The sequence below is a fragment of the Aulonocara sp. 'chitande type north' Nkhata Bay genome, linkage group LG4, assembly GCF_057382095.1.
Source record: "Aulonocara sp. 'chitande type north' Nkhata Bay isolate Kocher_YH1m ecotype deep benthic linkage group LG4, A_spYH_male_GT1.1, whole genome shotgun sequence".
Taxonomy (NCBI): Eukaryota; Metazoa; Chordata; class Actinopteri; order Cichliformes; family Cichlidae; genus Aulonocara; species Aulonocara sp. 'chitande type north' Nkhata Bay.
The window spans coordinates 17,627,177-17,642,243 of record NC_141347.1 but is presented as its reverse complement, the minus strand read 5'-3'; the positions used below and the strand labels follow the sequence as shown (position 1 = coordinate 17,642,243).

Here is a 15,067-nt window from a genome sequence, read left to right as displayed (position 1 = left end):
GAGCAGGAGAGGGTCAGCCAGCGATACTTAAACTGCAGTTTCATCAGTCGATGATACACACCCAAGCAAGTCGGTGCTTACACAAACAAAAGGCTGTTTCACTAAAGCTGTGTTTTCACTCTATACTCCTTCAATTGAAGTATGCAGCCCGGTGGATAGAATCCACCAAAACCATAATCAGGCAACAAATGTACAATAAAGTAAACTTTTCAGATACTAAATAGATTGTGAGGCATTTCACAGATTCATGAAAACCAAGAGAGAGCTGAGGATGATGTCTGTAAACATGACTAACACACAATGACAATAACAACATAAAGCTTGTTCACAGGTTCACTCATGAAGATCCGTAGCAACTCGTCTGCCTGCGATGCTGGTTTCTTTGAGCTGCGTGTCTATTCGGTGTCAGACTTCATTTCATCACTTCCTACCAGTGCAGGTATCTGACCATGTTGACCCTTTTTTAAAAGTGATTGCTTGGACTTTTGGACAAGGAATGAACCAAAATTCATCTTCATGTTTCTTAAACGGCTACAGGAAATGTTCGAGTGTAGTGAGGTTCTACTGCATGGATTTCTCCTCATTTCTCTGCATCATTGCTTTACATAACAATATAAAGTTCCTTGAGACAACTGTTGTTCTCGTCATTTGGCGCTATATAAATAAACTGAAATGAATGGAAATTTTTCCCTGCACTATGAGTCATAGTGTGTTCAGTAAAGACATGAACACAATCTGTTAGTTCATGTCTGACCTTCAGTGTGGCTTAGATGGAAATTCAAGTAATTTAAAAAAAAAAAAAAAGAAAAAGAAAATAGAAGAAAGAAAAAAAAACCAAATGTTTCTCTGCATTTTTCTCTGGTGCCATAAATCTAAACATTAATGCATTTCTATGGGGCTGTATGTATAAGATCATATGTATATGAGAAACTAATGACCTCAGTTTCTTCCTGAGGCATCTCCGTACACATACATACAGTACATTCTTGCTTTAGCAAGAGTGGACCATTATTATAGCGTTAGGTGTAATCAAAATAAAAAGTAGAGCATTTCAGACTTTGTATATCATCATAATTAGAAGCAGATGTGACTGTTTATTTAAGGAACATTTCAAGGTGTGATCAAAAGCCTCGACTGATGTCAACATTCCCAAAAGTGGACCTTTACAGACTGTAGTGGAACTAAACACAAAGGAACGTCTTGATGCATTCTGATGCATTCTGGGAGACTGAAGAAGTCACTTGGATGAGTGACGAAACGTTTCTCCCACAAAAAAACGATACGTCCAGATGAACAGATTAAACTTTTGGAGGTAAACACAAGGGAACTTAACTGAAGTTAAACGAGTCACTTCCTGAGCTGTGAATCTACACTATTTGTTAGACTTAAGACATTAAGTAGATTAGAATACTGTAAAACGAACAAACTCCATATAAATGTATGGGACGTTTTCCTCAACATTTCTCCATAACACTGAATTTTGTATCATTCTTATTTGAATCTATGTGGTCATGAAGTGTATATTTTTTTAATATTGTATTTCTACTGTATTGTGTTTCTAAAATTTATTTTTAATCTGAAGACTCAAATAATTATTAAGAAAAATCTGCACTGCAACTCAAAACTTAATAGCTGTTCTAAGATCAGCACTGTTAAGAGGTAAAACTGAGATTTCTACTAAATATTTCTACAGTGCACATTAATGGCGTAAACTATCATAACCAAAAATAACTAAAAATTTACAGTCATGCTATCAGAGCTATTTGACTGTACGTTAAAACTGTACATAAGCTTCTGAGTCTGAAAAGGGAAGCCAGCGCTGGAGCGTCTTGTACCTGCATTCTTTCTGACGGCCAGCAGGTTGCGAACAATAGTTCAATTATATGGAGTACAAGCTCTTGGCTCCTTTGATCTATGACCTTAGAAAAAGCTTTTCTGATGAGTTTATGGACTTAGATCCTAGTTTCCACCTCATTTTGTACATTATAATCCCCTTTAGTATCAAAAATCTGACTACATCATGGTAAAAATGGGTGTACAGTTTCAACTGTGTGCGTGTACAGATTCTTTAAAGGTCTCAGTTAGATTTAGCGTCACGCCTGGTTTCAACATGGTGACAGCCAAAATACAAAACACAACACCTTGAGGCTCGCCTGAAACGGTGGCTCACTCCATCGATTGTGGCTCAAGAGTTGGGAGTTCGCCTTGTAATTGGAAGGTTGCGGGTTCGAGTCCCGGCTCAGACAGTCTCGGTCGTTGTGTTCTTGGGCAAGACACTTCACCCGTTGCCTACTGGTGGTGGTCAGAGGGCCCAGTGGCGCCAGTGTCCGGCAGCCTCGCCTCTGTCAGTGCGCCCCAGGGTGGCTGTGGCTACAATGTAGCTTGTCATCACCAGTGTGTGAATGGGTGTGTGGATGACTGGATGTGTAAAGTGCTTTGGGGTCCTTAGGGACTAGTAAAGCGCTATATACATACAGGCCATTTACCATTTTCCATCTTTTATCTAGTGAATAGTGAACATGCACTAGAGCATGAAAATGAGTATCAAATTCCACGAAAAAGGCCAACAATCAAAATATTTCACTCTGAGGTAAACGTGGTGCGCAACTAGTCAATTAAACAACACTGCTGTCACAGGACCGTGCTCCTAGCATGACTTAAAACCGTGACATTAATTTTTACTCTATGTAATAGCCACTACATACACACATACTGAGCCACAGATTTGCACGCTGCTTCGTGTGGTTTCACTCACCGGTACTTTGCATGAGTACGTCTCTTAGATTTCACTGCAGGAGTTTCAGTATGAATTACGGCCTGTATGGGCTCTCATAGTGTAATGCTGACATGCATTAATGTGAGAGCAGATGTATTACAGTGACTGAGTGCAGAGCTGTATGCGAGTCTGCTCCTCATACATCCACTAATGCCGCTGCTGTTCAGAGGTTTAATTGGATATATGCAAATCCAGGGAAACTTTAAGAGAAGAGTAGAGGGATTTAAGTGCATTAACGGCCTAGGAGTGCGGAAATGAGAGTGCAAACATACTGTAACTCGCATACAGTACGCGCATTAGTACACAAACAACTCTCTCCATCTCCCTCACACACAAGATTAGAGGATAAGGCTGGCATTAGTTTTATCTTTTTTCATGATTAGCAGCAAATCCCATGAAAAGACCGAAGCCACCGATGAATTCCCCCTAAGTGCTGTCTGTGCAGCCGCAGTCTATCATATACAGCTCCACTATCAAACATACACAACATAAAACAAGATTTTGTTTAACACAATTTTGTTTCCACCTCATAAGCAGGCGGTACATCCATGAGCATGCTCAGTGACGCCTTCCTAATATAGAAGTATTCTTCAAATGCAGTTGCAGTTATAGAAAATTGCATGCCACATTCTTCATAATGAAGGAATATGCACAAAGATGTAGATCACATCTGGACAACTTATAATTATAAGAAGGATAATATCATTTAAAAATAAGATAAAATAATCTCTGCATACATTGTTTTGCACACGCACAATGCATTTGAGCTGCACTGCAAAGAAGATTTGGGTTTTAATGGGCCACTCAGCTTTCATAGAGCACGAATAAGCTGTGAGATAAGGACGGCATAAAAGGAACACTGCAAAGTGAAGAACAAAGGTGCAAGACTTGCATAAATTTACTCCTCTTGACAACCACCACTGGGCACAATTTCTCTGTTGCACAGCTGGCCACTGGCACCATAACAAATCAACAGTTTGGGGAAAGGAAGAGAGCCAGAGAAACAAACGAGGGAAAGAGACTTCACGGTCACATTGTGCTACTTCTTAAAGGGTGCATATGTCCAGCAGGGAGGGGAATTGGCTGAGGCAGATTTTCAGACACATATGAGGAGCCGAGCCTGCGAGCGAGGAGGTTGCCAAGGGCTGCAGGGCAGCTGGGAAGAGGGCTCACAGTGTGAGGGGAATGACATGGGCCACTCTCTCTGTAAAGCTGGCCTGGCAGAGGGGAATGGGGTCTGGCATGCTAATCAACCACTTGAGGCAGGAGGAGGAGACAAATACTCAGATGTTGTTTCTGTTATGATCATAAACAGCTGATGTGCCACTTTGATGTGCACTGTCTGAGTCTGTCAAACGGCTAATGAAAATATGGCGGCTGTCACGGCACATAATAAACACTTTCCTCATATTCATGTTGAACAGCTGTGTGAATGTATAAATATGACTTTCTCTCATAGTCTGCAAAAATAAAACTGTTAAACATCTGTTGTTTTTTTTTTCTGGGGAAAATATCAATAATAAAAAACAGCTGAGTCCAAATCCTGCAGCTCACTTGTGGTTTCTCCCCATTTTTAATTTTATTTATTTATTTATTTATTTTAAACCCACACTTTTTATTCTTGGCGTACTTTGAGCTGTCAAAATCACAAGCGAACGTATTCTTCTTGAAAGTGTCCTCGTGCTGCAAAAATTATAACAGCCATGGATGTCTAGGGACATAAAAATCTGTGGGAAAATCTGTTCAAATCTGGTTTGGCCTTTAAAAAATTCAGTGAAAATATGTAACGAGAATTAACAGCTCGGGTTTCTAAGCCTCTGTTTCTCCGCAGGTTGCACTGATTTTTAACCTTGTCCGCATCAGTTGCCATCAGTTATTCATTTCATCGCATTAGATCAGGGTTGTCAAATTCATTTTACACTGAGGTGCAATTTTAACAGTACGTCCGAGTTTTTTCTACCTAATAGAGAAATGCTGCTTTACTACATTGAGGAAATATCCCTGAAGTAGATTAATAAAATTACAGAAAAAGTTCTGGTAGCTGGAGGTTTTTGTTAATTCATAGAAAATGTTCTTATTTTTATTGTGGACAAACTATTAAAAAAGAGAAAAAAACATTTCAATGTTTATCTATCACTTAGTTACTTTAGTGCAGTATGAATGGTCATGTGGGACTTTATCAGGAGGACAAGCTGTAACACTTATGAAAATACATTTAGAAGTCACAAATCGATGCCATCCTTCACAATTTCCAGTGGGCCAGATTGGAGTCTTTGGCAGGCCGATTCTGACCCACGGGCCTTATGTTTGACAATCGCTGCATAAGATATAAGTTCAAATATCATATACATTTAGTTATGACCAAAAATGTGCCGTGTGAAATGACTAGGCCAAATTATAAGCAGTTCACCTTTAAGCCCCAAAGAGTTTGGGACAAAAACCCTTCAGCCATAGCTTTTGTAAGCAGAAATGGATGAAAACCCCCCAAAACCAAAACGGGAACCTTAAAAACCTGAAGGTTCTGTCATAATCTAAATGAAGAAATATCTCACTATGGTTGCCAGACATTGAGGGGGGGAAAAGAGCTATTTTAATTTCCCTTCCTGTACCGAAGACAAATCATTATGATGCTATCTCACTGATGTCTACTCGGGCTATTTTTAACAATACTGCTGTATTGCCTTTGATCCTAAACCATAGAAACATCAATCAGAAAGCTGCTGGGTGAGAGTGCATCAGCACTTATGGAGAGGCACAACCTGAGACTGCAGTGTAACAGGAGGAGGGGGTCTTTGCCGGAGCTTCGGAGACGAAAACGCTTTGATTTCAACTTTCTTATTTTACACTTCTGAATGCCCGCTCACGTCTGCCATTAATTCGCGTTTTCGGGGTAGGCTGCTGGATTACAGACACATTTGACCCTGAATTTGACATTTGTTAAATAATTTCAAAGGGTTAGCAATCACACAATTCAGACACGTCTTCATGTTTGCAGCCAGGAACAGGGTGAAATTACCTGGCGGTTGTGTTAATGGGCTCTGTCAAGTGCACTACAGATCCAGATTAGACATAATTGATCTAGAAATGGCTATGCTTGGCATAAGCAGGGGAGCCTGAGAAAACAAACAAACAAACAACACTGTTTCAGAAAGAGATGGACAGAGAGTGTGTCGGGAATCGTCACAGGAGATGTGTGGCAGTAGCTGTAGCTGAGGTGTATATCCTGTGGGTGGAGGACAGGGAGTCTCTTTGAAAAAGCACACTGAAATATTGGTTTTCTTCAGATTATCTCTGGATGACAACACTGCTTTGTCTGCTTACATTACCTCTCCACTCTGCTGACAGAAATTTCTATACCTGAGTGTGTAGTTGTTTCCCCTGTTTTTTTTCCCCCCCTTTCCCTCCTGTGTTTCCTAGCTCCTCAGGTGCCTAGACACCATGCTCTGTTGCAGGCTAATTACCTGTGTCGCTCTGGGAGGAGATGAGGGGAGATCCCCAAGCAGAAGAGACAGCTGTCTTTGCGCCTTTCCAAGCTACTGTAGGGCCCTCCCCTCTGTGCATGACAAGCGCCGATGTTACAGACAGAAATCATGTCAAGGCCACTTCAGCCTCCACCTCAATTAGAGCAAATCCGGGGAGGAAGAGTGACAGAGACTGCATTTCTTCTCTTGTTCTTTTAGTAATAGTTGTCTCCTTTTAAATGGATATGCCTTTTGCTCATCTTTTCATGAGACAACCTCCTGCATCAAGGCTCATGTCTTGAATTAATCTCCACATTTTTATATTTCACCACTTCCAGCATGTGATTCTGCATTTACAATAAAGAAATGAGTAAAGTTCAATATGTATTTCATTTCTATCATGTGAACTGTTTTTACCTCAATGTGCTTTGGGTGCAGACTAAACTGCTATCTCTCTGCTGAACTGGACGAGATAACCTTTTTTGATGTTGCCTTTTAGAGCATTTTTAATGCCACCATCTGATAAGGCTTGCTTTGTGTTTAATTGTGCTAACAGCCGACATTATTATTAGTTTTTGCATCCTAATTAGCAGATATTTGTGTTTGTGTGGTTGACCCGTGAAGTCTGTAGTAGAAATGGGAGTATGGAGCCAAGTATCAATAGTATTGATACCAGTGTTGCTATCGGTATCAGACTGATACTGTTGAGCTCACTTAGGCATGCTAAATTATTTTTTGGAAATAAAAAAATACATACCTCAAACATGCCCACTGAGAAAAACAGGACCTTTTATTTGTAGCCTGTAGCATATTTAAGTTTACCCAAGGTGCTTTAGGTCAGTGGTCTCCAACCTTTTTTTGCGCCACGGACCGGTTTATGCCCGACAATATTTTCACGGACCGGCCTTTAAGGTGTCGCGGATAAACACAACAAAATAAAACTAGTACCGGTACCGAAAAAAAGAAGATTTATTCATAACACACCTGAAAAGACCCAGGAAAACCAAGTTAACGATAAAAACGATAACAAAATAACTGAAAACCAATAAAAACCCTGAAAACCATACATTTCACACTCAACTCTCGCGGCCCAGTACCAAATGAATCACGGACCGGTACCGGTCCGAGGCCCGCGGTTGGGGACCACTGCTTTAGATCTTATCTTAAAACTGACTCCTTATACTGCCAAACTTTCTCTTATGTCTTTGTATACATGTGTGTTTGTGTACTCTGTGGCTACTCCAACTTCCTTCGAAAGACTAGCATGCTAGGCTAACAGATGTTTCTAAATTGGTTAAAGGGCTAATGTTAGCTGGTGATACTGTAGCTAACATTAGCTAAAGTATCACCAGTTAACATTAGCTAATGTTAGCTAAATGCTAACATTAGCATGCTAACATTCTGATGGTGACAAAATTGCTTTGAAAATTTACCAATTAGCACTAAAAGCAACCTGCTAACGTTGACTCAAAACTACACATGAAAAGTGTGACTGTCAAAGCTGTGAAAGGATAGGCACAAAAGTTCACACAAACCATCTGATATTTGAGATGTTTCAGTCACACTAACAGGAAGTGCTGATGGTGCCACACTGGAAAAGGCTTTCTTGTACTGCCAAGAGACCTAGGTAAAAATATCATTAGGATGATACGCACCCCTGCCACCTAACAAAGTCTAGATGATAATTATGAATGCCTGTGCCATCTGTTGTTCCCCCATCTTCTTGGATAAACATTAAGAGACAGAAGCAGGTTTTCAAAGTTATAATTTCCAGGTAGTCAATAATAAAAAACAACAGATAAAAATAATTACAGTTACAATAGAATAATTACAGTTTATATATATTTATTAATTCAGCATCTACTCTTAAGAAGGAGTGATCAGTGCATCTTTCAGCACAAAAGAAAAAGACCACAATGGAGCACCTGCAGGGAAAGTAAACAAGCGTCTGCCTAAAAATGTACCATGGGAGGATAATTGATTTGTCTGAGCAGGCCAGTAAATGGAAGATGCCAGCCAAAGTCGCCACACAATGAAGCCACCAGAGAGCACGGATGTTGCTAATCAGCTGTGTGATACAAACCAAAAGCGGGCTTCCCACTGTAACTGAATTCCCAATATGGCTAATAAGCCTATCAGAGAGAGTGCTGAACATATGCAACAGGCCTGTCCACATAAGCACCACAGCAGGCCATGCAGTGATATTAAGCTCTTTGGGTGGAAAAGAGGAGAGTAGGAAATGTAAATAGATCCATGCCTGAGGGAATCTGTGGGAGCGCAACCCACATAACGATCTGTCAATTTAATAGCGTGTGGGAGAGTAAAAGTACGGGATGGAGAGAAATGTTCTCCTTTTCTGTTCATTAATCGTCACAGAAAGGGATTGATGGATGTTCGGCGTCTGTCATGGCCAAATTTTAAAGGCTGTGGAAATGGAGAGGGAGATCTAAAAATTGCCATATTTTGGGGAGTTGCGTCCAAGAAGCGCTAATTTCAGTTCTCCATTATCTTTTCTCAATGACTGACCATTTCATTTGCTGATTACTGAAATGGTAAGTTAAAAAAAGAAGAAGAAAGAAACTCAAATATAAGCACACACTGGACGCACAAAATATGAGCTGCTTGAAAGAATCGTCCATAACCCTTGCTAATGTCTCTTTGTGAGTCTCTTGCAGGACTCATGCAATTTTCAAAACATTTCTGATGCTGTTCCCAATGGAGACGAGACTGCGGTGATTCAAGCTGCCATGACACCAATTAGTGGGGTAAATAATGGCATGGAAAACAGATGCATTCCCACAGCGGCTTTCCCACCTCACTGATCTCCCTAGTATTTTCAAAGTGGCTTTTCTTCACAGCCTGAAATTTATGATGAAAGGGCTGCACTAACTCATCAGTGCTGTTGCCTCTTCCATACAACAATGGCTCGATAACCAGTGCATATCATCATCAGGCTGTCTGCTCTGGCATCAAGCCACAGCACTGTTAACACACACCAAAAAAAGAAGAAGAAGAAGAAGAAGTAATAGCAAATCCAGACTTGTTCAGTCATTTTCCTGAGCAGCCACTGTGAAGCCCGGGCAGCTCCAAAACACCACGCCACTGAGTAAATGTTCAAGCAGGCAGGACTGGACATGTCTGCTTTCTGCTTTCTGAACTCTCCATACTACACCTCATCGCCGTGGCAACCAATAGTGTTGCTTTTAGATAAAACCAGTTCACCAGCCTGACTGCGAGACACGCTGTGTGTACACGTCTGTATGTCCTCTGTCATAGGCCCTTATGTCTGTGCAGCGAGTGACGAGCCCGTTATCACTCAGGAGTCAGTGAGCTGCGCCAGGAAGGAGGTGCACAAGCTGTAGAGATGCTGTCAAGCCCTCAGGCTGAAACAGCACTCTGCAGCAGGAGGAGATAGCTTATCTGTGTGTGGCCAAAGGTGATCGAAAACAGTGTGTAGGCAACAGCACTGGGATCGGGCTGCCGATGGCTCACAGAGCATCTAGAATGAACAACAAAGCATTTTCATTCACTTTTTTTGTTGTTTTGTTTTGTTGCTTTTACGAAAGAGCAGATGACTCCCGCACAGATACCCTCACATAAGATCTTAACTGTGTGTTAAATGCAAGGTTTATATTAGCTTACCCATGCAGCTCCTTGAGAGAAAACGAGATCTTGAGGTTGTGTCCCAGCACGTGGAGGGCTGTGAGAATGTCGGCCCATTGCACCATCTCACCTAAAGGACCTCCCTTCAGCACCTTGGGACTGAAGACATCCCCAGACTCCTCTGTCAGAAAACCCACGTGGACGAGAATCTGAATGCAGAAGGTAGAGGAGAAGAGTCAAGGCAAGAGAGGAATGGAGTTGAGTGCACCACAGCACAATGTTTTTTTAATGCAATGCGTGCAGTGTTTCAGTTCTGTTACAGTAGGGAACTGGAGATTTTTTTTTTGCCCCCATCAATTTCAACTTTTGCTATTCAGACAATCTCCAGCACTGCATGGGGAATAACTGAAAGCAATTGTGAGAGCAATTTTCCTAGGTATTTTAAAATTTCACATATAAATGTATCCAGATATTAGGCATGGATCAGTGAGGTTACATTTTAAATACTGAATATGTAATGAATGAGGAAAAAAGGAAAGAAAAAGCAGGCTGGCTGCGTTTCCACACTAGGGAACCAATTCATTCAACTCTGCATGAAGCCGAGAGAAAAACTGACCTGTGCGAGGATAATTAATATGCACAAGGATGCACGACTTTTAAAACTGTTTACCAGGAAGCATAGCTTTCACAGGCTATTAAATATTTTCAACAGATGGCAGCATATACTTTTCTTTTTTTTTTTTTTATTTCTCCATCACACGTGTTTTGAAAAACCTTTTTTTTTTTTTAAAAAAAGATTCACAATAGATCACACATATGCTAGCTAAGTAAATTTAAACATTGCAAGCATTGCTTTGTTTCAGTTCGCAGATTCCTTTATTGTCTCCTACACTGCTAACACAAAACAGCTTGAGCCTTGAAACTGTTTAGCATGCAGAGCTGTGCCCACATATGAGCCACACATATCAGATGTGAAATCACTGCCGCAACAACAGTGCGAATTGTGGTAGGGAATAAAAAAAAACAAACAAACAAAAGATCTCAGTTTGGTGTAAGGGCGGGTGGGTGGTGTAGGGGGGGTTAATTTTATAATTTGCACAAACATTGAAAGAATAAAATAACCAAGTACGTAAACAGGACATAGTGATTATCAGCATATGTTCAACAATAACAGAAAGAAGAATGGATCCTTTGAAAAAAATATTATAAATCCTTTTATTTTTTTTTTAATAGATAGGGCTTCACTTACTATAATGCTTTTGAAGACAGGAATGGTTTGGTCTAGACTGAAGCATCACATTCAGAAGTGATCAAAAACAGCGTGTGGGCACAAACACTGTGATCGGGCTGCTGATCTCTTACCGAGCATCCAGAAGAAACAGCAAAGCATTTTCACTTCTGAATTGAAATTTGTGGGAATTTTCCATAATAGTGATGATGGTGGTAAATGTATAACGTGTAAGTTAAAAAAAAATTAGATTTAAAACTTTACTCTGGAGGTTTTTTTATTGGATTAAACTAATAAAACTGTAAAGTTTATCTAGAAAAAGCTATCAGTCTGTTTGTTTTTCCTGATTTATCCAAGTCAGGGTTGCAGGAGGGCTGGAGCCTATCCTAGCTGACTGTGGGAGAGACATGGGGTACACCCTGGACATATCACTAGTCTATCAGAAGGCTAAGACAGAAACACAGTCAATCACACTCATGGCAAATCTTGAACTGAATTAACTGAACTGGACTGTGGGAGGAAGCTGGAATACCCAGAGGGAACTTGTACAAACACAAACACGACATGCAAAGTCCACACAGCAAGTCCCCAGCTGGCCAGCAGGTTTGAAAGCAGACCATACTTCCTGTGAGGGGGCAATGCACCATCATGACACCCTCCCTTTAGATAATGATATAAGCTTGCTAAAATGTTTTGATAGTTTGGGGGAATGATTTATACAACCCTGATATCTAAATCAAGTCGAACTCCGTGTAGCTACTTGGCTTGTTGAAGCTACCCAGGTGTTAGCTGGTCTAAAAAGTTCCCTCATCTCACTTTCCACCGTGCTGTGGGTAACACTGGGTGCAGTTGAGTCCCATCTTGATCAAGTGACGAGGACAATGATGTGACCGTTTCAGGAGATGATAAAATATTTCTTAACACCCCGATAGCTTCCTGAAGAACTCCAGTTTCTTCTCCCGCCTCCATGCTGTCAGACACTTGAAAGTGACCCGGGCGTGCTTCTCAGCCAATCACAGCGGTACAGACACCCAGCCTTCCGTTTCCATTAAACTCCTTCCGTTTCCACTATACTCTTTCATTCACATACATTATTCTCTTGCATACATATATTTTCTTCAGACATGTATGCATTCTCTTCTTACATACATATATTATTTGTGAGATTAAATGCATATTGAATGCATGTAAATGAGAGCAAAATGTAGGAATGCATAAATGAAAACGCATGTATGTTAGAGTGAAAATTGTAAATATACATGTATTTTAATGTACATAAGAGAGCACAATACTGCAATGTGTGTGTTAAATATGTGTAAACATGAGAATAAAAATATCTAAATATAGAAATTAAAATAAAACTATGTGAGAGTGAAAGTATATACGCACGTGCGTATATACACACACACGTACGTATATACGTATATACACACACACGTACATATACGTATATACACACACGTGCACCCATGCTATCTTGCATAGATAGAGCACTTTAGGTTGAAGTTGTAAAAACACACATACATACACACATACATACATAGCCTCTAGTCCAGTGTGACCATCTGTTCTGACAGGATGCTGATGTTATTGTTTTATCTGAAGATGATTCTGTGTCCAGTCCACTCAGAGGCAGATTAATTGTATTTGAACAGATTAATTCAATCAACAAACCAAAAATATCAGACACGATTTCTAACTGCTTGTCAAAGAATGACTCAGAACAGATTTCAGTTCCCACAACCTAAAAGAGCATGCAATTGCAATGCATGCATTTCCTTACCCTTTCTATTTAAATCAAGATTTTTGCTTCTAGTTAGACTTTAAACAAACACAAAAGACTCACCAGCAGTTACTCATGACTTACTAAAGTATCACATGAATGCCGAGTCATACCTACTGAACGATAAAGTAGGAGGTGAGGACAAGTTTTTCACTCAAACACTAAAAGCTCAGAGTACAGTGAAACAGTAAAGGCATCAGAAAACTGGACACGCTGGCCCGATACACTCTATAAAGATCTCTCTTTCACACAAATCAGTGCATTTCTGTTTGCTCAACAGCTCTCAGTGTTTCAGCAAAGGAAGCCAAGCTTGCAGGGTCTGGTTAATGGACAGTAACTATTACTGTCACGCAGACCATTACAGTAAACAAAGCTCTCTTTTCCCAGTGGGGGAAAAAGAAGCTGGCATTTGGAAAGAGCGGAATCCTATTAATAGAGAGAAATTTGATTTATTCAGTTGAAAACTGGCTGATGAGAGCAACACAAATACACACACATAACATAATGCCAAGATAATGTGAGTTCATTTACAAAAGACAGAATTCAGCAATTCTGAATTTCTTTCAGTCTTGGGAGAACGGCCTACATCCATCTCAGTAAAAATAGCTTATGAAACTGAGATCTGGACTACAGTAGCATCATAATGAGAAGCAAGGCACATATAATGACACTGTAGCTTCTTAATAAGATGCTCCACACAAACATGCATGGCAAATAACTTACCATACGGTACATGGAGAGGATGTGTAATTGTATGGCTATAATCACATATGACTATATTTATGTTCAAACCAAATTAGTTCAGACATTTAATTACTTCATTACAATAATAAGATGTGACTGGACCTCTGTTCCATGTGGAAACAATGTCAGTATCGGTCTGTTTACGATTCACTGACCAGTTTTGACCAGGGAGATGATGTCATTGTTTCAGCCATGTTTCCTTAGAGCCTGTGCAAGAAGGCCATGGTCTATTTTTGGTGAGAGAAGTTATTTCATTAGAATACCACTTAGCACTAGTTAGAATAGATCTGTGTAATGCACCCCTACAATCTATGCAAGTACCTTTCTAACCAAGCTTTACTTAATAGGAGAGAATTTAGAAGTACACTTTCATCTAAACACTGTCACCCCTTGCTCCAAAATACAAAATGGGCCAAAACTGAGACTTTGCAAAAGCAGCAGTTGGATAAGATGGACATAGCTACTGTGATGTCACCCGCAGGTTTCTAAAGTCCTGTAGCCTCGAGATGAGACTATAGTTATTAGCTATACCACAGATAATCCTCTATTTTGAAACACAGTATCACTAAAGACCATTAAATTCAGGCCCTTTGCAAAAAAGTTTAGATTTTTCAGATCCAAACTCAACACACTTGCATTTTTGCGGAAAATACGTCCTCAAAATATGCACTATGGACAAAAAAATTAAGTTGGCATCAAGCAATGATGAACTGGTCATGATGTTTCTAAACAAGAAAAGGAAGAAACTGGGATTCTGGGTTCATCCGATTCTCACGAGAAGCCGACAGCAGGGAGAATTTCATGTTTGAGTCCGAAAAATATTTTTAACTCACAAAATATTTGCACAGATTTTTACAGATTTTACGGAGCCAGTGTGTAAAGGCCTCAAGATTTCTGAAAAAGGACTGAAATTTTTGTTCAATATAAAACAAAATGAGTTCTTACACTCAGTAGAAAAGTGTGACTGCTATGGGATGCAAGACTTGTTGCAACCAAAGCTATTGCCATCTGGTGGCATCTGGAGAAAAAGTAGTTTTAAGGCTTGATTTATTCTGTATGCAGTCCATCTTTGATATACAGATTATGGTATGGAATTGGCATTACTTTACTATTTTTGTGGTCAGACTGGCATCAGACAAAATTCAATCAATTAAAACAATTAAGAACAGAACAAACAGCTGATATTTTAAAAAGTGTGCTTTTGCCTTAGGCTACAGTGAATTTTCAGCCCCTGGTTGTAGTGGTTAAAAACAGTGGGGTTTTTGTTTTGGTGGGTTTTTTAACTCCTGTGTTCTGAACCAAAAACATATGAGCAGCCTAAGGCAAAGCAGACTGCTGGCACCCCAGAGGCAGCAACAGAAGTTTCAACAGTGCTAATCAATGCGTCATCAAGATGTGAAACAGCTAACACCACAGCAATTCAGATAAAAGTCTAGAGGTGGGGAAATCTGCCATGGCTGTATCTTGTGGGT

At 40.1% G+C, this 15,067-nt stretch overlaps 1 protein-coding gene across 1 annotated transcript in view; it reads right to left on the bottom strand.

The window, feature by feature from the left end:
• The window catches only part of mgat5b (alpha-1,6-mannosylglycoprotein 6-beta-N-acetylglucosaminyltransferase B), a 77,803-nt gene that overhangs the window by 32,514 nt on the left and 30,222 nt on the right, over positions 1–15,067 (bottom strand). The window contains exon 8 of the mRNA XM_086288783.1: positions 9,880–10,049. Coding sequence (XP_086144909.1) covers positions 9,880–10,049 — 170 coding nt within the window. The remainder of the gene's footprint in view (positions 1–9,879; positions 10,050–15,067) is intronic.